Below are 25039 nucleotides of genomic sequence, written 5' to 3'. Positions count from 1 at the left end.
ATTCACTTAATTTCCTGCTTTCGTTGCATTCATTTTGAGTAGTTCTTAGTATAATTGTGATGGGATAATGAGCTGCTTGTGCGTAAAGCTTGATCCCTCCGGGTTTTGGCTGGTCAGCCAACCTAAGTCTCTAACGGAGCCCCCAAAGCATGACTCCGTCAGTCGCTGGTAGAATCCGACAGTGGGCGTCTACGGAACTTACTCCAACATAAAAGCTGTTTGACGGACATGCGCCTCCTGGACTCTCTGCGTGACAGCTTCCGGCGAGGGGTGGGGGTTGCTAAAGGGGGTCTTGTTACCTCCTCACTGTTCTCACTGGAAGTATCCCAGAGCCTCCCCTCCGACTCCCTTTCCCTTTGAGCTCCTGCTCTCCCCCTACTGGTTCCCTCTTCTGCTGCAGAGTCTCTCCTATTCTCCTGGAGCCTTTCTACCACCTGTTCTTCCGATGGCAGTTCCCTGACAATAATGAAGCCCATTGAAAGGCACCTGTGTGTCATGTAGACGGCTGCCAATAATGTTCAGATTCTTGAAATCAGCTCCTGAGTTTTTACGGCTCAGAAAAAAGGAATAATTAATTGGAATTGTTAGTCTCTCTTGTTACGAGTCGATTGTCCTAGTCCAGTTAAGTGCTTTGACTCCCCAGTGGGCAGTAACTGACAAAGCTACAAGCCAAGTTCCTCCACTTGCAGTTTTCAGTCACCCTATTTTCATGAATGTACATCTGATTAAATCACTTGAATCATCATAACTCTGACCCGAATGTAGTGGAGCCATTTCACAAGTTTGGGGTGCTGGTGTGGGTCCTTTCCCCAACAAAATGCAACAGACATCTTTGTTGCCATCAGAAGACTCTAAATCTGAATTTTTTACAATAGTTTCCACGTAGCCAAAGGAAACATTTCATTGATACATCAAACCCTATTGTTTGTTCATTGTATTTGAAAACTAACTTCCAGAGTGATTTGATCAGGGCTTGCCAATCTTTTTAGGCCAATGGACCCATCTGCAAACTTGAAAAACTGTTGTGCAGACGACAATTACTCATTTATTAGATTTCTTAGTTGCCCTTCACCATAAGTTCCCAGGATGGGTTATCATAATAAAGAATCATATAGCTAGAGTTAGAAGAGACATAAAGGATCATCTTCTCCAACACCCTGCAATGCAGGGATTGCAGCTAAAGAACCCCTGGCAGGTGGGTTGCCAACCTTGTTGGAGCAGTGGGCACATTCAGTTCTTGCTGTTGCTGTCTGATAACACGGGGGGAAATCTCCCTTCTCTCTTCTTCTTGTCATCTTAATTTTGCATGGGGAGGTTTGCTGGCAGTGCCATTAGTCCAACCAGACGACTAGAGCATGGTAAGTGGGCATGGCAGGAGAGTGAGAAGGCCCTGGCACTGAGTCCCACCGTTTGAGAAACTGCAATAGGGAAAGAAGTTTAAAATATTTGTAAGGTAAAGGTAAAGGGACCCTGACCATTAGGTCCCGTCGTGGCCAACTCTGGGGTTGCGGCGCTCATCTCACTTTATTGGCCAAGGGAGCCGGCGTACAGCTTCCGGGTCATGTGGCCAGCATGACTAAGCCGCCTCTGGCGAACCAGAGCAGCGCACGGAAACGCCGTTTACCTTCCCGCCGGAGCAGTACCTATTTATCTACTTGCACTTTGACGTGTTTTCGAACTGCTAGTTTGGCAGGAGCAGGGACCGAGCAACGGGAACTCACCCTGTCGCGGGGATTCAAACCACCGACCTTCTGATCGGCAAGTCCTAGGCTCTGTGGTTTAACCCACAGCGCCACCCACGTCCCTTAAAATATTTGTAGTTAACATTTATTTCAACTCTCTTCTAGAACACAAGCCGACGTTCTCAAATATCCTGAAGAAAGGATACTTGGAAATTAAAAACAACCATGACAGCTATTGGCAGACATGCTGCGCAGAACTCACTCCATACAAACTGTACCTGTATTGGCTTGACAACAGTGGGAATCAGAACCTTCCTACTGTCTACCTGCTTTTGCATTTCCAAAGCATCAATGTGGAAACGAATGTGGTTGATGCAGTGCTGTTCAATAACTCGCACCTGCAGCTTAAGGCAGAGTCTGCATGGGAGGCCTTGGACTGGGGGCAGAAGCTTTGGGAAGCTGTTCATTCCTCAGTGCCCTCTTTCATGAGGCCCCAGGGAGATCTGGGGCGCTCACAGAAATTAGACAACGATGAGAGCGGCATCATCCAAAATCGTGGTTTACAGAAGGAACCTACCCAATTTTTCCAGTCTGCATCGTTGACCCAAAACATCAAGGACTACCAAAACATTCTCAAATCAGGGACTCTTTACAGACTGACGCTCCAGAATAACTGGAAAGCATTCCATTTTGTACTCAGCCGGTCTCTCCTCATGGCGTTTCAGACCGGTGGGCTTGACGAAGACCCTCTGTTGAGCTACAACATTGACGTGTGCCTGTCTGTCCAGACTGATATTCTGGATGATTGTGACTCTTGCTTTCAGGTTATCTTTCCTCAAGATGTTCTTCGTCTGCGGGCAGAAACCCGTCAAAGAGCTCAGGAATGGATGGAGGCCTTGAAGTCTGCCGCCAATGCAACCAGGAGCTTGGGTCAGAATCTGCAAGTGACGCTCAGAAACAAAACCCAAGGCCTGTCGTGCGGAAAAGAGCATAGGAAGATCAAACGCCAGTCGGTAACTACCAGCTTTCTGAGCATCCTGACCACCTTGTCGTTGGAAAGAGGACTGACTGCCCAGAGTTTCAAGTGTGCAGGTAAGCAAATAAATGTCGGACGTTTTGTACTTGTTCTGACTGCCTTTACTACTTGACATGCCTTTCCAAGGTATAAGGGCTTTCTGCTGAGTTTTGCACAGCTTCCTGTTGCAATTCTATAACTTGGGCGATCTTTCTGTGTATCACTAGCTGTGCTGGCATGGTTCATGAATGCAGGGGCTTGTGATGAGCTGCCAGGGCTTACAAGTCTTCTGGCACCTGGTCCTTTAAGTAGGTCCTGATTTGCACCAGCAGGAATCCAAGTGGAGACTTGGGGAACAGGCTGAGCAACCTGGCTGCCTAAATAAGGTGCCTCCATAGAGACACCTTATCTCTCCAACAGAGAAGCATGGGCCATGCTTCTCCGTTGGAGGCCACCATCACATTGTGTTTTCATTTTGTATTTTTATGTTGCGAACCGCCCTGTGATCTTCGGATGAAGGGCAGTATTCAGATTTAATAAATAATAAAAATTTAAGCCCCACTGGGCACAGCCTATGCTTATTTGTGTCTCCCCTGCCCCTGAACGGGGTCAGGTGGCGGAGAAAGGTTTTGGAAGGGATCTTGTGGTAGTAACACCTGATTGCCGATGCCCAGGAATGCAGCAATTAGTCTTTCCAGCAGGGGGCAGTGTCAGTAAATTGTCTTTATATTTTAGGTCAGCCAACCTTGTTTTGAAACTTAGTTTTTTAAAAAAATCCTTTTATTGCCATCATTCTGTTCCTGCATGTTAAGGAGAGATTTAGCTATTTGGCATTAGTAAGTTTATGGTCAAAGCCCGGAAAAGCAGCTATATTTCACGGATCTTAATTGAAAAGCGGTGTTTGGAAAGTATTTGGCTGGCAAAATGGGGGTTTCCTCTTTCTGGCAGGCTGAATTTCTTATTTAGTTACATATACAGATCCTCTAGAAGTGAGAGACTGGTGTGCTTGTTCTGTAAATAATAATCATTATTCTTTTAAAAATGGAACATTTAGCTTTAAAATAAACCAGCCATTTCCTCTCCCCTTGCCTTCCTCAGTTTAGCAACATCTGGACACTTAGACTACAACTCCCATCCCATATTGACTGATGGGAGTTGTAGTCCCAAACATTTGAAGGGCGGAAATGGGTGGAAGATCAGCTGCCTTTGTCCCATCTGGGAGAGCAGAAGGAGTTCAGGCAAATTCCTAGTGGAGCTTTCTCTAAGTTCTCCTATGAAGAAGGTCAGCGTGAAAGCAGGAGCACATTTATTTATTATTAAATTGGTATACTGCACTTCATCCAAAGATCGTGGGGCGGTTCACAACATAAAAGATACAAAATGAGAACAGAAAATAAATAATAAAACCAAGAACAAAAACAAACCCGATAGCCCTGCTCCCACAAACACTGTTAAAAAGCCATAGTATGTTAAAGAGAAACGTTCAAGCCTGGCAAGAAAATTGGCTTCCAGGTGGAAAAATCAAAATTAGAAACAGAATTGTTAGAACCCAAAACCAAGATTTTGTCAAAATGTATAACTTGCTGTTGAAATGGAACACTCAGGATGAAACGGTGAAATCTGTTATGATTAAATGGGCACAAGATGTTGGACATAATATTATGTTTGCTGACTGGGAACAGTTGTGGACCACAGGTATGAAATTTATGGCATGTAATGCCCTAAGAGAGAATATTATGAAAATGATATACAGGTGGTACATGACCCCAGTCAAGCTTGCAAAAATTTATCATTTGCCCGATAACAAATGTTGGAAATGTAAAGAGATTGAAGGAACATTCTTTCACCTTTGGTGGACATGCCCAAGGCTTTCTGGGAAATGATCTATAATGAAATGAAAAAGGTATTTAAATATACATTTCTGAAGAAACCAGAGGCCTTTCTCCTGGGCATGGTCGGCCAATTGGTGTCAAAGAAGGACAGAACTTTTTTTATGTATGCCACAACAGCAGCAAGAATACTTATTGCAAAATACTGGAAGTTACAAGATTTACCTACTCTGGAAGAATGGCAGATGAAGGTGATGGACTATATGGGACTGGCAGAAATGACTGGCAGAATCCGAGACCAGGGAGAAGAGTCGGCAGAAGAAGACTGGAAGAAATTTAAAGACTATTTACAGAAATATTATAAGATTAAGGAATGTTAGAATGATGTGGTTTCCAGCTGTAATGCTTAAGAGAATATGAAAAAAAGGTTTAGAAATAAGTAAAAACCAATGGTGAGGATTTGCTGAACTAACAAATTGAATTGGAATACAAAAAAGGGAGGTATGAGGAGGTCTGGAAAATAAGTTAAAAGAAAATAAGTAATGGAAATTTTATGTGTTTTTAATTGTTTTTACTTTTGTATTTTTGTTACTTTTTCTTTTTATTCTACATTGTATTATTTTTTGAAAACTTTAATAAATATTCTGTAAAAAAAAAAGAAACGTTCAAGCCTGGCGATTAAAGATGCGCAATCAAGGTGCCGAGTGAGGCTCCTTGGGGAGAGCATTCTACAAACAGGGAGCCACTGCAGAAAAGGCCCGTTCTCATGTCGCCACCCGCCAGACCTCTTGCGGAGGAGGCACACAAAGAAAGGCGTCAGATGATGGTTGCAGGGTCTGGGTCGGTTCATATGGGAAGCAATGGTCCTTGAGGTATTGGATATACACAGATAGAGCCAGTGAAGGCAAGGCAAAATGTTAGCAAATATTGAAGCCGGACACTGCCGGTTGCATCTATGCACACAGCCCAGGTTGCTCACTAGTGTTTCAGCAGCCCTCTTGCAGCCCCCTCTCTCTCCTGTCTTACCTTTAAGATCTTTCCAGCAAGGAAACACTTTGGAGGTGATGTAGGTGGGAGCAGGTGTGTGTAGGGTCCCGGTGTTTTGCCATCCAGGTCGCAGCAGAAGGTTGTAGAGAAGCCTTGTACCCTTCTTCACCCGGGGCATGGGCACATTCCGAACAGAAACTCTCCTCTGCATGTGCATTTGTGACCTGAGATCTCGTGAGTAGCTCAAGGCGATCCAGTAGGTTTTGTCGTTGAGCAGGGTTTTTAACCTGGGCCTTGTATGCTCAAAACCCAGTTTTTTGTATGCAGCATTGCACTGGCAATTTATGCTAGTAGTTTCCAGCTGTGCATTGGCTGAAAGGTGCACTTTACTGTTTTTACTGAGCCATTCTGGCAGGATCTGTGCCTCAGGAAAAAACTACCAGCTGGAGAACCCTATAGAGGTTCATGCACTGTTAAAGTTAGCTGTGATTTCCTAGCTCACACCGACATTTCTCCCCAGGAAAGGTGAACTTGGGTATGGATTGAGGTGTGCGCATGCAATCTTGCAGCTCATTCTAGATGGATCACATAATCCCATGAAAAGAGCCCTGGGGTTCCCGAAGGGAAGAACAAAAAGATGCATTGTCATTATTCATTTATTTTAATTTAACGACATAATAAATGCGTTAAAGCTAACGAGTGGAAAGGCCGTGCTGTGGAAACTGGGCTGAACCGGGCTTGCCTGCTGAAAGTCCTTGTTGAAGGTAGCCATTTGTCTTTTCCCACTTGGAAAGATGTCGGCTGTCTTAACTTTGCGGGGTGGCTGTTTAACTGAATAGGAATACTGCTGGTAATTGCATCTTGTAGGCCCCAGGCCCACCCTTCCCTTCTCTCCACCCCCCTACCCTCATCCAATTCCCCCACAGCTGCAAAAGAGGGGCAAGCTTTGTGGAGGTGGAGGAAAAAAAGTTTTGCTGCGAATTCTTCAGCCATTTAGTGCAAATTCCTGTAATTACCATCATTGTGTCCTGTCTGAATGGCACATAATACAGCAGAAGCCTTTCCTAATTGAGACCTTACAGGAGGTACAAATCCCTCCTTTGTTCAGCCTGACAAATTAGTGCCAGAAAGTGGCAGGGTCCGAGTGGGAATCAAAGAGGAGCTGCACAAAGATGAGACTTAAGGCTACAGTAATAACCCTCTCTTGTTCTTCAGGGGAGGAAAAAAGTAATGGAAAAATTAGGCTTTTTCTTTCTTTGGGGTTTTTTGTTTTGCTGTAAATTCCCTTGACATGACAGCACCTTAGGGCTGCTTTATTTATTTAGTAAAAGTGATTAAATAGTAATATGACCCATTGTCTCTCCAACTGCTCCCCAGCGGACTAAGTCCCACTGCCTTGACTAATTGATTGACAATGAACCTCTGATAGAAGAGTTTGCTGGAAAGATTTGCTGGGGAGAAGGTTCTCCCCCCCATCCTCCCCCCATTTCTTTCTTTGTTTTTTCTTGTGTCAGGGATTTGGGGGGGGTGGTTGGGGGGGGCAGAGTTGGTTTTGTTTGAATTGCACTCTACATCCCCCCCTTTTCCTATCCTCCTTGTTAAAAGCTTTTGCAGCAAAAGCTTCCAGACAAACAGCTGACATTTAGAAGTGGGTAAGGAAGAATGTAGCTTTAGACAAGTTTATCTTGGGCGCCAGCTAGCATTTTTCCAACCACGGATAGAAGCCAGGGCAGCCATATCAGGCCTGGGGATGTGGCAGAAGGAGAAGAGGAAGGGGGGAAATGGATTCTCAGTGTATCAGGGTCAGGAGGGCAGATTAAAGAAACAAAAACGGAGGGGAAAAGTTTTTCCTTCAGGAGCGGATGTCTTCACTCGGCCTGGGAAGAGAAAAGGTTTTACTCTGTCCATTTGCATTTAGGTAGCTCTTTCCACCAGAATAAGTGTGTCTGATTCTGTTTTGCTCTGCGGTCCTTTTCAGCACCTAGGATCTTCTCTGCATCACTGGTCAGATCCAGATACAAACTGTCCATGGTGCTATGCCAAACGGCCAAAGAATTTCATCACCTCCAGTGTTTCAAAGGGACCATCAAGGCATCTTTCCCAGTTGTTGATTGTAATACTGTCTTTCATGAATTAGTTACAGATAGGTAGCCGTGTTGGTCTGCCATAGTAAAAAAAAAAAAAAAAAAATTCCTTCCAGTAGCACCTTAAACACCAACTAAGTTAGTTCTTGGGTATCTGAAGAAGTGTGCATGCACACGAAAGCTCATACCAAGAACTAACTTAGTTGGTCTTTAAGGTGCTACTGGAAGGATTTTTTGTTTGTTTGTTTTTCATGAATTAGTTTATCTTAAAGCCCTTTTTTATTAATTCAGCAATGTTGTTTTGGGGGGTTGCTTTTGTGTTTTGTTTTGTTTTGTTTTGTTTTGTTTTGGTGGCAGGGTATCCTTTGAATACGAAGTAAAAAGATTTGCCCTTGCCTATGCTATGCATTAAACTAAGGAATGTAGTCAAATTGTTTAGGAGATACTGAAGCCATTGTGCATCGTGCTCCTAATCTCCTTTACTCAGAAGGAAGTCCACTGGGGTAAAGGTAAAGGTAAAGGTACCCCTGCCCGTAGGGGCCAGTCTTGACAGACTCTGGGGTTGTGCGCCCATCTCACTCAAGAGGCCAGGGGCCAGCGCTGTCCGGAGACACTTCCGGGTCACGTGGCCAGCGTGACATCGCTGCTCTGGCGAGCCAGAGCCGCACACGGAAACGCCGTTTACCTTCCCGCCGGTAAGCGGTCCCTATTTATCTACTTGCACCCGGAGGTGCTTTCGAAGTGCTAGGTTGGCAGGCGCTGGGACCGAGCAGCGGGAGCGCACCCCGCCGCAGGGATTCGAACCGCCGACCTTTCGATCGGCAAGTCCTAGGCGCTGAGGCTTTAACCCACAGCGCCACCTGCGTCCCTGCGCCACTGGGGTAGCCTCCTACTAAACTTCCAATAAGATTGCAGCCCTAATAGTGTGATCCTGTGCATGTCCTATTGAGTTTACTGGGATCTGCTTCTAGGTAACGGTGCAGAGGACTGCAGCCCTAAGCCTTGCAATAGGAAATGGGTATATATGCTTAGCTCAGGCAGGGGTCCCATTATAGTTTGCGCTGTATAAACATATTAAGGAAGCTTGTTCCCACCCTGTTTTGTTTATGGCAACCTCATCCTATGGACCCAATTGTTATACAGTTCATTTACTATTTTTACATGGCTTTTCTTATTGCTCAAGTGTTAGGATGCTAAATGCCTCTGTCGGCATCCTGTAAACTTCCGATTCCCATGCACACATTGCAGTAGCAAAGACTTAAGGGGGAAGTCAAGCAGCTGTAAGAGAAAAGCGAATAATTCCAGGGTAGGGAGAATGAGGGCAAGTGTCTGCTACAAACCCAGATATGGTGCTTGGAATCATAATCATAATTTATATACAGTGGTGCTCCGCAAGACGAACGCCTCGCAAGACGGAAAACCCGCTAGACAAAAGGGTTTTCTGTTTTGGAGGCGCTTCGCAAAACGAATTTCCCTATGGGCTTGCTTCGCAAGACGAAAATGTCTTGCGAGTTCCTGCGGGGTTTTTCTCCTTTTTCCCCCCTTTTCCTAAGCCCTAAGCCGCTTATCAGCTGATCCGCTAAAAGCCGCTAAACCGCTAATAGCGCTAATCCGCTAAGCTGTCAATGGGCTTGCTTCGCAAGACGAAAAAACCGCTATACGAAGAGCCTCACGGAACGTATTAATTTCGTCTTGCGAGGCAGCACTGTAATGTGTTAGAGATTTCAAACAACTTCATATATGTTATTTAAGTATGGTAAACTTCATTGTGTGTGACTGTTCATGGCTGACATGAGGACTGAACCAGGGGGTTCGCTGCCTTATTATTTCATTTGTATCCCACCTTTTCTCCAAGATGGCATTGGTGGTTTTCCCCCACCCAACAACCCCATGAGATAAGTTAAAATGAGAGGCTGTGAGTGGACAACGTCACCAAATGAGCTTTGCAGCTGCGTTTTAAGTTTTGGTCTCTTTGATCCTAGTCTAGGGTAGGAAGCCACTTTCACCTGATGGGCTGGATCAGAAAGCAGTCAACCCTCTGCATGCCACATTTAACAAAGTCACTCACATGAAGGAAGGCTGGTCAGAAATTGCCTTATGGGCCCATGAGCCAGAGATACCCTGTCATTGTCCTGGTCTTGACTGGCACTCTTGGCCACTATGTTTCACCAGACCTCAAAATAAAGTGAGATTGTTTGCATGTGTTCAGTTCATATTCATGAAGGTGTGGGGTTTTTTGCCTTCAGAATGCTCTGGTGCAGTGCCATTTTCCACGCTCGACCAGTCATGCCATCATTCTTGCATATTAGGGGCATTTGAAAATCTTCTGATAGGTCTGGAATTGTGTATAATGCATGCACATGTAGCCCACAAACATGCTGCCACAATTTTACTTTAGCATTGTTATTATCACAGTATGTTTCCTGCAATGTGCAAATTTGTGGCTGATGGAAGCAGTGGTTCAGTGCTCAGGGGCTTTTGGTCACGGTGAGGTCCTATCTAATGAAAGATTAAAAAGAAAAAGAAAAACGGAATGTTCCTCATCCTTGAACATAAAACCCTTCTGGATCAGATCTTTTGTGCACCCATGTTTGTTTGTGGTGGTGGCCAACCAGAATCTTCCAAGGAGCCCACAAGCAGGGTGCATGAAATCAGCATGTCTTTCCTACTTGCCTCTCCCTCCCCTTGGAAGCAACTGGTATTCAGCGAAATCGGAGTTGTCATTTAGCTAGATCAGCTAGTAGCAACCAAGTAAGAGAATGAAAGTTTACTCCCCCCCCTCCCCCAACCTTATATTGACCACAACATTAATGTCTCACATTGAATATAACTTATCTGTAGAAAGGACTTGGCTATCTGAAAACAGAAACGATCTATGTACTTTTGTAAAACCCTCCCCAAAAATCTTTAATTAAAACCCCCCAATAAGAATGCCCTTCCATGAATTTGGCTAATCCCTTTTCAGAGCCTTCTAAACTGGTGCCATTAGCAGATTCCATATGTTAATGATACTGTGTGTGAGAAAGCTCTTCTTTTCGCTGCCCTGACTCCTCTGCAGGTCTGTTTCAAGCAAGGGGTGTATAACTTTTATGAAATAAATAAATAGAGGAGAAAAACCCTTCCCTGCTTTGAATCCAGGCAAAACCCTTTCCCCCACATTTCAGACAAGGGTGTGAGAAATGCATTGCTTGGGGAATGGTTGGCTCCCCATTCCCGTCCTTATTCCTCACCTCGCCAAAGAGCAGGTCCACTCAGCTCTTGAAACATTCTATTCCCCAGTCCTTGCATCATCTTTATTGCTTCTAACAGTGGGGGGGGGGGGGAGTGAGACGTGTTTGCAGGTGTGCAATGTGCCGCATTGTTGTACTTGGTGGTTTTGTGATGCTGAGATTGTGAAATCCAAGCAGTAAAAAGTCAGCCAGTTTCAAGGGTGAAGGTTTCTCCTGCAGCATATTCACCTTTGCGAGATAACCAGTGTAGTATTTCACTCAGGTTTTATTGGCTTAGATTTTGAGGTTTGCAAACATACCAAAGGGCAGGATTTTAAAATTTTTATTTAAAAATGGTTTGCCTCGTTAAAGGCTGATGCAACTTGGCCAGCAATAAGAGAGACCTCTGGAGACCTTCTGTTATTTATTTTTATTACTACATATGTATTCCACCTCTCCTTCCACTGCCCGTGATATGAGGGGGAGGCTGGGGGAAGGAGAATGGGATTGGGAAAAGGCAGAACCTTTCTGTGTGAAACACCGCAGGCCTGTCTGTACCAGGGCATTGTACAAGCTATTTATTAGCATTCAGATTTTTGCCTCCGTGGTCCATTATGTGCACTGTCAGCTGTGTTGTGTCTGGTGTGGTGGGCCAGGATGCACAGGCAAAGAAGGCCTGTTGAATTTTTCAAGCGCTTGAAAGCTTTCCTACCCAGTTGCTAGGTACAAATGAGCCGGCGTTTGTCCGCAGACAGCTTCCGGGTCATGTGGCCAGCATGACTAAGCCGCTTCTGGTGAACCAGAGCAGCACACGGAAACGCCGTTTACCTTCCCGCCAGAGCGGTCCCTATTTATCTACTTGCACATGATGTGCTTTCGAACTGCCAGGTTGGCAGGAGCAGGGACCGAGCAACAGGAGCTCACCCCATCACGGGGATTCGAACCTCCGACCTTCTGATCGGCAAGTCCTAGGCTCTGTGGTTTAACCCACAGCACCACCTGCGTCCTGCCCAGTTGCTAGACTTCTGCAATTGTGCCAAATGAACATGCACAAAGCGCAGAATTGTTCACAGCATAAGTGAAGCCCTCTACCTCTCTTGTCTGCCGGGCAGTGAGGGTGGTCTGCAGACCATCTCATTCTCCCCGCATGCTTTCTCCGATGGCCTTCCTGAGCAGCACACACAGAAAAACCCGCAAATACTGTCTGTTGACATAAACTGGTCACCAGAGCCTTGTGCAAAGGTCTTCAGGCTGCCAACAATTTATGTTGCGAAGCCTGCAGAGAAGATGACCTAGCAAGATGGCACATAGGGTCATGGACAGACTGCTTGCATATGTGTGTTGCAACAGGCTCTTATCTGAGAGCACATTGTGCTTGCCTCCCCCCCCCCCCCTTAGGGCTGCCACCTGATTAAAGAAACCATAGCCAACGGATCCTAAAGATCTGAATTTGTTTGCACTTTTGAATCTGTTGAAGTTTGAAAAGCCAAGCGTGAGGAATATGGAATATATTTTTTAACCCAGGCTCCCGGAGCAGCTCACAAAGCTCAGTGTGTTAAAGACAGTCTCTTTCCCCAGGCATGCAATTCTCAAAGACAATGACGCACAAGGAATTCTGAAGAGCAAATATTTTCCCTGGTTTTCGGTAGTGCCTGCTGTGACATGCGTGCAGGTGTCATCCTAGAAGAGGTGTTCCTCCTCCTCCTCCTCCTCCTCCTCCTCCTCCTCCTCCTCGCGCACGTGGCAGAATGCTTCCTCAAAGGTGATACCAGCTGACCATGGATTTTCTAGGCAAAGTTATCTTCCTTGGAAGCCTTCCTCTGGGTTCCCCAGCCCCCTGAGGTGTGGTGTGTGGCAGCCAGGGAGAGGGCCCTTCTTTCTCCTCAAGTTTGCCTGGTGCCTATTTTATCTTTTCAGGCTTTCAGCACCATTCTCCTTTTCCTCCTGTCCGTTCTATCAGCTGTTGTTGTTGCTGTTGTAGTAGTAATAAAAGGTAAAGGGACCCCTGACCATTAGGTCCAGTTGTGACCAACTCTGAGGTTGCGGCACTCATCTTGCTTTACTGGCCGAGGGAGCCGGTGTACAGCTTCTGGGTCATATGGCCAGCATGACTAAGCCGCTTCTGGCAAACCAGAGCAGTGCATGGAAACGCCGTTTACCTTCCCGCCGGAGCGGTACCTATTTATCTACTTGCACTTTGACGTGCTTTTGAACTGCTAGGTTGGCAGGAGCAGGGACTGAGCAACGGGAGCTCACCCCATCGCGGGGATTCGAACCGCCGACCTTCTGATCGGCAAGTCCTAGGCTCTGTGGTGTAACCCATGGCACCACCCACATCCTAAAACATACACCATCATGTACAAAGGAATCACAGAACTGGAGAGTTGTAAGACCCTGAAAAGGAGGAGTTGGGAGAAAAACAGAATCTTACTCTTGAGACCAAAAAGGTTCCCCACCCCTGTCTTATTAATCAATAACCAATATTATGTTGTACATCTGATGCCTTGAAAATTCCTGTATGGATTTGAACAGAGTGCTGCTGCTTGCTCATTCAACAGAGGTGCCCTTGCAAGTTAAAATGGGCCACTTGCATCTCTAAAAATCCTGTACTGAGGGTGGGGGCGAGTGTGGAAAGGGATACCCAATGGCATTTCATTCCAGTAAATGTAATGGTGTTAATAAGAAGGGGAGGGGGGCAGAAGTCTAAGAAAGGAATGGCATTGTAAGCCTTAGAATCCAGACTCTATGCAACAGAGGTACTCAACCTTGTGCTGTATCACTGCTCCCGCCTCTTCCTTTCCTTTCTTTATTTTTTGCAAATAGCTTAATTGGTGTCTGCCACCGAGATACATTTGTCACCGTGCATCACTTTGAACCTCCTAACATCAAAGGAATCGACTGCTTTCATAACTTGATTTGAAGGGGTTGTAGGAATAACGGTCCTTGTCAAATAAAACATGCGACAGGCACAGGGCGAGGGATGTTGAACAGTTTCAACACAGTTGGGGCAGGGAGAACGCTGCAACCTCAGCGGTCGTGTCTAATGGGACAGGAAGACGCTGTACTCTTATTTGCCACTCTCTCTCTTCCTTAAGTTTGTCGTTTTGCAATTCACTCGGCTACACAGGGCTGTTTGTGTGCATTCTGCTGTGTGACCCAGGTCAAAAATGTGTTGTCAAGGAAATGGAGGGCAAGTACAAATCAAGTGGAAAGCGAATGGCTTTGCTGCGTGAAAACAGGTTTAGCAGCAATCGCTTCCTTGGGAGAGGTCATAGAGCAAAGAGGAGGAATAGAGATTTCTAGAGGAAGGGAGCAGCAGGACAGAGCTGCCTTCTTCAGGATGCCATATGTGTAGAGGGCTGACTGGTACCTGGCAGAGAACTTTGACTTCTGGGATCTCCAGCTTTTTATTTTAAGATTCATGTTTCTAGCCCTCGTGGTTTCTAGTTGAAACGTCTGAAAATGTCCAGGCAATTTCTGTGAATGAAGCTTTTATGGCTGTTTGGCTTCCTGTTTTCAACTTTTCCCGGTCAGGTTCCTCACAGAATATTCTTCCCCTTGCTATATACTCTGCAGCCACGTTGATGGTTACTCCAAAGTTTAAAAAAATATGGAAGAAACGAGAAGCGGGCTCAGAATCAAGCATTCAATTTGACGTCATCGCTGAATCTGAGATCAGAGTTTGAATTTATCAAAATAATTGAATCTCCATTTGGACACTTTTCTTGGTTCAAAAGAGTAAACTTTGGCGAGGCACACCCTGAAGCAGAAGTTGATAGGCTTGAATGGATGCTAAATTGAACCAATTAACTCCTCCCACACTATATACAGTGGTGCCTCGCAAGACGAAATTAATCCGTTCTGTGAGGCTCTTCGTATAGCGGCTTTTTCGTCTTGCGAAGCAAGCCCACTGACAGCTTAGCGGATTAGTGCTATTAGCAGTTTAGCGGCTTTTAGCGGATCAGCTGATAAGCGGCTTAGGGCTTAGGAAAAGGGGGGGAGGGAAAAAACCCTGCAGGAACTCGGAATACATTTTCGTCTTGCAAAGCAAGCCCATAGGGAAATTCGTTTTGCAAAGCGCCTCCAAAACGGAAAACCCTTTCGTCTAGCTGGTTTTCCGTCTTGCGAGGCATTCGTCTTGCGGGCCACCACTGTATTAGGAACATTGGAAGCAGCCATTTACTGAGCGAGACCACTGATTGATCTTGACTCGGTATTGTCTCCATGGACCAGAAACAACCCTTCGGCGTTTCAGATAAGCCCCGCCTGGAGATGGCCAGAATTTAATCTGGGACCTTCTGCATGGGCTGTATGAGTGAGCTATGTACATTCTCCTTCCTCTATTGGGCATATTCACCTGGACTTTACAGATAAGCAAAATGTGTGCATCCTGACATTCATGGCAGATCGTTCAGGGCCTCCACGAAACCTTCTTTTGTGGACACATGTAATCAGTGCCTGAGCACTGATCTCTCTTCTAACAATCCCCTTTCCCTCACCCCCAGATCTGTGTGACTTGCTCTCAGCTTGAGCATTCTAAGAGCACGTCGTTTCAAAGCAAGCCCAATATTCTTAGAATCATAGAATTGTAAGAAGGGTGCTTTTGAGAAGCTCGAAAGTGATGGACCGGGCTTCTTCACACACCCTAATCCATTCCACAAAGCAGGCTGCCAAGCAACCACGGTCATCAGGAAGAGCAGCCAATACAGTACAGTGGTACCTCGGGTTAAGTACTTAATTCGTTCCGGAGGTCCGTTCTTAACCTGAAACTTTTCTTAACTTGAAGCACCACTTTAGCTAATGGGGCCTCCTGCTGCTGCTGCACCGCCGCTGTGCGATTTCTGTTCTTATCCTGAAGCAAAGTTCTTAACCCGAGGTACTATTTCTGAGTTAATGGAGTCTGTAACCTGAAGCGTATGTAACCCGAGGTACCACTGAACAGTTTTGCAACTGGAAGCCCAGAGCCAAAGTGGGTCTCCTAAAGAGATAGTGGTACCTCGGGTTACATACGCTTCAGGTTACATACGCTTCAGGTTACAGACTCCACTAACCCAGAAATAGTGCTTCAGATTAAGAACTTTGCTTCAGGATAAGAACAGAAATCGCGCAGCGGCGGTGCAGCAGCAGCAGGAGGTCCCCTTAGCTAAAGTGGTGCTTCAGGTTAAGAACAGTTTCAGATTAAGAATGGACCTCCGGAACAAATTAAGTATGTAACCAGAGGTACCACTGTAATATGAAACTGGGCTTGTACATGGATTCCTGAAACTATTTCATAGCATATGAGGACGTGTTAGAGATTTGTGTGGTTCAGAATCTTGTACAGTCGTACCTTGGAAGTCGAACGGAATCTGTTCCAGAAGTCCGTTCGACTTCCAAAACGTTCGAAAAACAAAGCGCGGCTTCCTATTGGCTGCAGGTTTGCGACATTCGGGAGCCAAAACGTTCAGGGAACTACGCTGTTCGCCTTCCAAGGTACGACTGTATTTTGTAATAGGATAGCATGGAATGTCACACAAGCAGTTATCAAAAACGCCTCATTTTCTCATTATTAATTAATTAAATATTCATTAATATTTATTTAGAGCTGTAATTGTTCTGTTTTGAAAAAAGTAATTATATATTCTGTGTTCACTCTCTTACTAAAACGCAGCAGCGTGTAGTTATGGAGATTTCCTTCCAATACTGCTAAGAGTCCTGCATTTTTAAAAACTGTTTTTTTTTTTCCTCCCCCCCCCCCCCCCCCGTATTGACAGGTTGTCAGCGGTCCATAGGCCTCTCCAATGGTAAAGCCAAGGTGTGCAGTTACAGCGGGTGGTACTACTGCAGCATCTGTCATGTGGATGACAGCTTTCTCATTCCTGCTCGGCTGGTTCATAACTGGGACACTTCAAAATACAAGGTAGGACATGAAGGAATCCCTTCTCCTGCCCTTAGTGACGAATGGCCATATGAACAGTTGCGCTGAGTGCGAAACCAGCGGGGGAAGCCATCGTCCTCATCTCCAAGAAAGCCCCCGGAATCCACACAACCTTGTGACATAGCATGTTCCCATCAGGCACTCTGTCCCCTGTGAGGAGGGAATAGTGCTGAGGCTGCAGCCTCGTCACCACTTGGCAAAGCTTTCTTTTTCTGTAGAAATGAGTTGGGGAAAGAGAGGTAATAATAATAATAATAATAATAATAATAATAATAATAATAATAATAATAAAATACATACATACCCTGGTTTCCCCAGCCACTCTGAGCGACTTCCAACAAAACGCTAAAATACAATAACCTATCAAACATTAAAAGCTTCCCTAAACAGGGCTGCCTTCAGATGTCTTCTAAAAGTTTGGTAGTTATTTTTCTCTTTGACATCTGGTGGGAGGGTGTTCCACAGGGCGGGTGCCACTACCGAGAAGGCCCTCTGCCTGTTTCCCTGTAACTTGGTTTCTCGCAGCGAGGGAACTGCCAGAAGGCCCTCGGTGCTGGACCTCAGTGTCCGGGCTAGGTATACTAGACCGAGGCCGTTTAGGGCTTTAAAGGGAAAACGCTCAGACACCTTGCCTTAAACATAAACCCACCTCCGTCTGAACATTTTGAGATTTTTCTGCCTTCCCCACAATGCTTGTGTGGTGGAGGGAGTCTTGGCTGAACACTTCTTTGGCCCAGCCCGAGTAAGGTGCACACCCTCCCCTGTGCTTTGACTGACACTTAAAGTCACCACAAGTTGAAGACAGCTTGCTCAGATACCGTTATATATGGAGGAATTCTGTGGGGACCTTGAGCTGAGATCCATTGGGTATCACAGCCAAAGCAGGGTTTGATGTCAACTTGCTATCGGAGATGGGCAGCACTGACCGGCTTTGACAGACAGAAGGCTGTTTCTTAATTCTGGCTTTCCACCCTTTTCACTTGTGCACAAGACATTTCCTATTAAGCCTCACGGAGACCTGGTGAGGTTTCAGTCCTCATTACATGCTTCCCAACTGCAAATGTCTGTGCCTCTGCAAATTATTTTGGAAACTTTGGCGCTGCTTAATCTCCAGAGCACTGAATGAGTCAAATGGAGCCATTGAGAGCTCTCGCCTCCTGTTCTTATTGCTGCTCCCGGGTAAAAATGTGAACCTGTTATTTTTCTCTGCAAAAATTCGGCGTAGGGGAATCAATGTATGCGCCATAGCATGAGCCTTATTTGGTAATGTTGATACAACTAGGCATGTGTTTTCATTTGTTCAGTCAGAACTCACTGTTCATGTGTAATATCAACTGTGTTTTACGTGTCATCCTGTCCCCTGCCCACACGTCTGCTTCGTGTACCGAGGTCTAAATCTAGCAAAGCACTGGATTCAGCATTGTGCTGGGTCAGGAATATGAAGCACTCAACCACAGCAGGATTTAGAATGAGGATGAGCTTGCACTGACCAGCTTCAGGGCAACTGGAGGGTGTATTTTCACACTGTTTTGCTGTCTTAACTGGATGCCATGGGGGAAATCTTAGAAAAAGTGTAATGCTACGATCCGTCATGGTTGCAACCTGGGATCAGAGGAGGAAAGCACAGAGGTCAAGGCAATAGTACCAGTGTTCAAAAGAAGTGATTAATTAATTTCATCTATATATGCAGCACATTCACAATTGCTCTGCGGGTATATATTTATCAAAGACAGTTGTTATGTCTAACTAGATAGGCAGGCTAGTACAAAATATTAATAATAATAATAATAATAATAATAATAATAATAATAATAATAATAATAATAATAATTTTTACCCCGCCCATCTGACTGGGTTTCCCCAGTCACTCTGGGTGGCTTCCAACAAAATATTAAAAATATAATAAAACATCAGACATTAAAAACTTTCCTAAACAGGACTGCCTTCAGATGTCTTCTAAAGTCAGATAGTTGTTTATTTCCTTGACATCTCTTGGGAGGGCGTTCCAAAGGGTGGGCACCACTACTGAGAAGGCCCTCTGACTGGTTCCCTGTAACTTCGCTTCTTGCAGGGAGGGATCTGCCAGAAGGCCCTCAGAGCTGGACCTCAGTGTCCAGGCTGAACGATAGGAGTGGAGACGCTCCTTCAGGTATACTGGGTCAAGGCCATTTAGGGCTTTAAAGGTCAGCACCAATACTTTGAATGTTGAATGGAGCAATTGTGGGAAGCTTCGCTCTGTTCCCTGGGTGCTGCAGAGGTCTTCATCCAAAATTGGTTCTGTCCCGAAAGTTCTTACACTTGCTCAGTCTCTTGCTAACTGACATAGACTTTTTATTATTATTATTATTGCAAGGGCAACAAGACAAAAGGTCATATTCTCTGACCACATCAGGATGCCTGTGAGCAAAAGAGCACAACTGTCTTGAAATGTGACATTTCTTCTTCTAAGGAATGTAGTTAATAAACCAAGTCCTCTTTATAGCCATCAGTAACCTGTCACCCGCCACCAGCGGGTGGCGCTGTGGGTAAAACCTCAGTGCCTAGGACTTGCCGATCGTATGGTCGGCGGTTCGAATCCCCGCAGCGGGGTGAGCTCCCGTCATTCGGTCCCAGCTCCTGCCCACCTAGCAGTTCGAAAGCACTCTTAAGTGCAAGTAGATAAATAGGGACCACTTTATAGCGGGAAGGTAAACGGCGTTTCCGTGTGCTGCGCTGGTGCTGGCTCGCCAGCTGCAGCTTCGTCACGCTGGCTACGTGACCCGGAAGTGTCTTCGGACGGCGCCGGCTCACGGCCTCTAGAGCGAGATGAGCACGCAACCCCAGAGTCGGACACGACTGGCCCGTACGGGCAGGGGTACCTTTACCTTTAACCTGTCCCCCAACCCCCTTTGACAACTTTGCAGAGCTCACATCCCATTCATTCCATATATCCTTCCCAATTATAATGTAACTACATTAAAAGTAGTAATATTATAAAGGCAAAAATCCTTGGGCTCATTTTGCAAAATAATATCTGACTTACCCTGGTGCACGTGACATTTTGTTCTTACTAAGTACATTTAATATGGAGAAAAGACACAGAAAAATCCTCGCTGAGTCTTTATCTGATGAGACAAATTCTTGGGATTATGGAACTGGAGTTCAGACCTGCTCATGTTATGACCACCAGGTCAAACTCAGTCTACCATGCTGGTACCATTCCTACCAGAAACTTGATAAAATCCTGTTTTTCCTATCTGCCCTAGGACAGGAGATGGGATTATCAAGCACTTCACAGGCAAAAATATCTGATTAGTGGTAGGCTGTGTTTCATATGGCCGTTCACAGCTTGATTGAAATAGAGTCTTCCCCCGTTGCTTTGTACAACCAAGATCAACACCACGCAACTACTTTTGTGGCTGTTTGCTTCAGTTCAACCTGCAACAACTTGATTGATTACTGAGGAAGCATCACCAGGTTTTTCAAACTAGAAGTGCTTTGTGGAGCTCTTAGTAGGTCTTGGACTTCGTTTCCCTTGTGAGATGGTGATTAGTTTCATAAGGAAGCTTTGGTGATAAATATGGCTGAATAGAAATCATGAGCTCTTTCTAACAGTTTATTCCCCCTTTTCCTCCAAGGATCTCTGTGATATTCTTGCTTCTTCCCATTGCATTCTCCCAACAAGCCTTAGAATTAGGCGAGGGTGAGAGGGAGTCACCAGTTAAGCTTTGTGCCTAAGTTGAGATTTGAACCTGGAACTCTCCAATCTAAGACCGAAACTCTCACCGCCACAGTGGCTCTAACAGGAGCTGGAAGAATGTGGCAACACAGTCGTACCTTGGAAATCGACTGGAATCCGTTTCGGAAGTCTGTTTGACTTCCAAAACGTTTGAAAACCAAATTGCGGCTTCTGATTGGCTGCAGGAAGCTCCTGCAGCCAATCAGAAGCTGTGGGAGCCCTGTCGGACGTTTGTCTTCCAAAAGAATGTTCGCAAACCGGAACAATCACTTCCGGTTTGCAGCATTCAGGAGCCAAAACGTCCAAGTTCCAGGGCGTTCGGGATCCAAGGTATGGCTGTATATAGATGTACAAACATGTACACAAAAGTTCCTCAGCATAACTGACAGCTGCTGTCTTGCCTTGTTTTGTGACCAGGTTTATTAATAATGTTTCATATACCCATATATATATATATATATATATATATGCAGGTTTTGGTGTCCTCGGGTGTCTTCCCGTGTAAAAGTTGGGGTGTCTAGGCGACGTTTCGACGAGGTCTCACTCGTCATCTTCAGGCTGGTGCTTTCGGCTTCTTGTTACTGGAACAGAGCGGGATCTCAATGTTTGAGTTCCTATAAATACTGTAGAGGGGGTGTGGTGTCTAGCCTCCAATGTTCTGGGCAGAGAGGAAGTTCCCAGGCTAGTGTGCCTTTTCTTCTTTTGTTCCTTAATTACTTGAGAGATACCTTGAGTGATTTCTTGAGTGATATCCTGAGTACCACTTAGGTGGGTCATTAGGTGTGGATTAGTTGCTAAAGTCTTTGTGTCTTGACCTCTTGAACTTTGTGAAGAGTTTTCCTGAGAAGATGGCTGTATTGCACTTAGTTGTGCTTTGGCTTGGCTTCGTGTATAGGGGCGAGCTGTGGTTTTGTGGCTTGTGTCAGCCAGATCTGTGTAGGGATTGCAGGGGGGTGCAGCATCCGGAGGTGCCACCATGGATTGGCTACTGGATGGTGTCAGTAATTCATCTGTGGAGAGGGTCTGGGTTTGGGTCTGGTGTGGTTGATTGGTGTTGGCGTTCTGTGTGCCTCTGGATCTGGTGTCAGTTTTTGTGGAGAGGGCTAATTTCCAGATGTCTGGCAAGCGGGATGTGTCGTCACGCTTGTTCATGTTGTGAGGGTGTTTCTCTATCTCGATGGCTTCCATGATTATTCTCTTGTGGTGATGTTCCGTGTTAAAGAGCAATTTGGAATCTGCAAAATTAATTTCGTGTCCTGTTTCTTTCATGTGTTGGAAAAGAGAGGAAGTTTTTTCTTCTTTTTTGACGGCATTAAAAAATATGCAACCACATTTCAAGTATTAACCCATTAAGATTAACAAATTTAATTCCATATCCAAATACAAAAGACTACTTTATTCTGTTTTAACACAGATGACTCTTGTATAGCAAGGCAAACTAGCTTTGTGGTCTTAAAATTTGTCCTTTCATCAGGAAAAGAAGGGATAGAGCCAAAGTTTATTTCTTAGAATATAAGTGTGCAGGTAGGGAGTATCTTGTTTTGATTTCATGTAAGCCACTCTGCGAGCCTTTTTGGCTGAAGAGTGGGCTACAAATGCTCAAAATAGATTGATAGATGATAGATATAGGATGTGGGTGGTGCTGTGGGTTAAACCACAGAGCCTAGGACTTGCCAATCAGAAGGTCGGCGGTTCGAATCCCCGCGATGGGGTGAGCTCCCGTTGCTCGGTCCCTGCTCCTGCCAACCTAGCAGTTTGAGAGCACGTCAAAGTGCAAGTAGATAAATAGGTACCACTCCGGCAGGAAGGTAAATGGCGTTTCCGTGTGCTGCTCTGGTTTGCCAGAAGAGGCTTAGTCATGCTGGCCACTTCACCCAGAAGCTGTACACTGGCTCCCTCGGCCAATAAAGCGAGATGAGCGCCACAACCCCAGAGTCATCCGCGACTGGACCTAATGGTTAGGGGTCCCTTTACCTTTACCTAGATAGATAGATAGATAGATAGATAGATAGATAGATAGATAGATTCTAGGATCGCTTGTCAGTCTGTGCTATTGTGGCTGGTATTGCTGCCTTCTTGGGCCTCGGCTTGGCTTACAAAGACCTCACAATTTTTCTCCTGGTTGCTGTGAGGACGTCTGCGGCTGAGACCAGGAGACCACTTCAGACTTTTCGATTGAGAACTGGTATGAACACATTTGGCACCGTGCTGTATTGAGGGGGAAACTAAGCCATAGCATTAGGCTGGCTGTGGTCCAAGCTGAGCGAGAAGCGTTAGAAGCCATCTGTTTTCTCTTTATCACATTCATTAATACATCAGCAGAGGATCTTTGTCCACCTGGATCTCATGCCAGCTTTGGGAGAGACTTGTTGCGCTAAAGTACATCGGCTATTGGGTCAGTGATGCTGACCCAAATGTAATGTTCCCACCAAATGTAAACATTGGAGACCTGAGTGTGCTTGTTAATGAATGTTACGTTGCATGTTTTTTGTACATGCAGAATCAATAAAATTGCCAGGAAAGGTAATATACAAAACCTGAACACAGTTACAACGTAAATAAATAGATAGATAGATAGATAGATAGATAGATAGATAGATAGATAGATTCTTTATTGTCATTACACAAGTGCAACATTGCACAAGTGCAACGAAATTGGATGCCATCCCTTAAAAACAACAAAAGCAACACAACAACAACAACCAAACAAACCACATTCCAGCCACACCCACACCCACACCCATCAAACTCCCAGGTCACACTATCAAGTTACTGCATTTAAGAAGGCCACAGCTCTTGGATAGAAACTATTTTTCAGTCTATTTGTCCTTGACTTGATGTTTCTGTATCTCCTGCCAGAAGGCAGTAGTACAAACAGACTGTGTCCCGGGTGAGATGCATCCTGCAGGATATTGTTTGCTTTCCTAAGACAATGGGAATACTCTGCATAGAACATAAAAATTCACTTTCAGGCAGTAGTTCACATTCATAATCTTTTTCCAGTGTAATAATCATAATACTCACTGAATAGCACAGCTCATTAATTTATATTAATTTATATAGAACAGCATATTTATGTTAGATTTAAAAGATTTAAATCATAGTCATAATTTATTTTTATTATTTATACCCCGCCCATCTGGCTGGGTTTCCCCAGCCACTCTGGGCAGCCTCCAACAAAATATTATTGTCACAATGGCATAAATACTATATCGCAAGTGGACTGTGCAGGTTTCACAAATCATTTGTATCTTCCTTTTGCTAACCTGCTCATTTAACTGGAGATAATAAGTCCCAAGCCTTTACCCTCTCTCTGTTATTTGCCTCTTTTTAACATTTCCAAAATCTAACAAATGTTGTTGGCTGCACCTGTTGTATACAGAACTGGCATTTGAATATTGCAAGATACAAAATGCAGCAAGCAAAGCTTCAATTCTGGTTTTAATTTTACACATTTCATTTATAATATCTGTAATACTATATTTTCCAAAATTTTCTTGTTCTTTCACATAGCTGCAATATGTGGATAAAAGCCCCATTGTTTTTAAAGCAATACCAACATTTATATTCTGTATGTTTATATGTGTATGTGTGCCTTTCATTTCATGGTGTACAGCACCATTGGTAAACCAATATACAACAACATACAAGTGTTTTGTGCCTTTATTAATCTTCAAATTATTGCTTCCAATTTTTAGTATTATTTTTGTAAGAGATCAGTGCAAATCAACAATGTCTGCAAAGGTTCCCTTCTCTCTCTCTCTCTCTCTCTCTCTCTCTCTCTCTCTCTCTTTAGAAGCATTCTGTAATTTTGAGATTTGTGGTGTTGTCTTTGCAAATTTATTGTGTCTGATGGGGCTGCCACTTGACAATTTTCTTTCTTGTTTATTTTTAAAAATAATAGTAGCAGCTGACAAATAGATGGGGCATTTATTGCAGCTTATTGATCCTAGCCATCTGGAGAACAATAATGTTACATTGGTTTTATGGTCCCACCTGTATTTCAGAATGTGCAACTGTGCCATTGAAGTCATATGTAAGCTTTTTGCCAGTACTTTATGATTAAATTATTATTCAACATGTTTATAGCTGGGCTCAGTTCTTGCTATTAATCAGGGGTTTCTGCCCAAAGGAATACAGTTTCCTCAGGGCACATGTAGGCAGCATTTTGGCCTTTTCATAGATTTGTACAATAACATGGAAAAGGAACTGCATGTCGAGCTCTTTGAGCAGACAGGAAAAGAGCTGTGTTAAGAGTCTCCACTTTACTTAAGTACTGATTTTTAAAACAGAATAATATGATTGAAATATGGGTTTTTCTCATGTTCCTTCCTTTTGTTGACCTTGCCAACAAAGGTCCGTATGGTTTTCCCAGTAGTGATGTATGGAAGCGAGAGCTGGACCATAAAGAAGGCTGATCGCCGAAGAATTGATGCTTTTGAATTCTGGTGCTGGAGGAGACTCTTGAGAGTCCCATGGACTGCAAGAAGATCAAACCTCTCCATTCTTAAGGAAATCAGCCCTGAGCGCTCACTGGAAGGACAGATCCTGAAGCTGAGGCTCCAATACTTTGGCCACCTCATGAGAAAAGAAGACTC

The 25039-nt window shown here is 44.8% G+C and overlaps 1 protein-coding gene and 1 long non-coding RNA gene across 12 annotated transcripts in view; both read left to right on the top strand.

Annotated features, from left to right (window-relative positions):
- Window positions 1-25039, top strand: part of PLEKHM3 (pleckstrin homology domain containing M3) — a 798157-nt gene that overhangs the window by 17098 nt on the left and 756020 nt on the right. For all 10 annotated transcript variants that reach the window (XR_014557238.1, XR_014557239.1, XR_014557240.1 and 7 more), the window contains 2 exons: window positions 1848-2774; window positions 16560-16705. Coding sequence is in view for 4 of the 10 variants with exons in the window: in XM_083707671.1 (XP_083563797.1) it covers window positions 1848-2774; window positions 16560-16705 (1073 nt within the window). In the remaining 6 variants the exon portion in view is untranslated. The remainder of the gene's footprint in view (window positions 1-1847; window positions 2775-16559; window positions 16706-25039) is intronic.
- The window catches only part of LOC310833677, a 244055-nt gene that overhangs the window by 117515 nt on the left and 101501 nt on the right, over window positions 1-25039 (top strand). The gene's annotated exons all lie outside the window — the stretch shown is intronic.

The sequence above is a fragment of the Podarcis gaigeae genome (genome assembly GCF_964106915.1).
Source record: "Podarcis gaigeae genome assembly, chromosome: 1".
Taxonomy (NCBI): Eukaryota; Metazoa; Chordata; class Lepidosauria; order Squamata; family Lacertidae; genus Podarcis; species Podarcis gaigeae.
The sequence above is the reverse complement of the archived record's forward strand: the minus strand, read 5'-3'. Positions and strand labels throughout refer to the sequence as shown.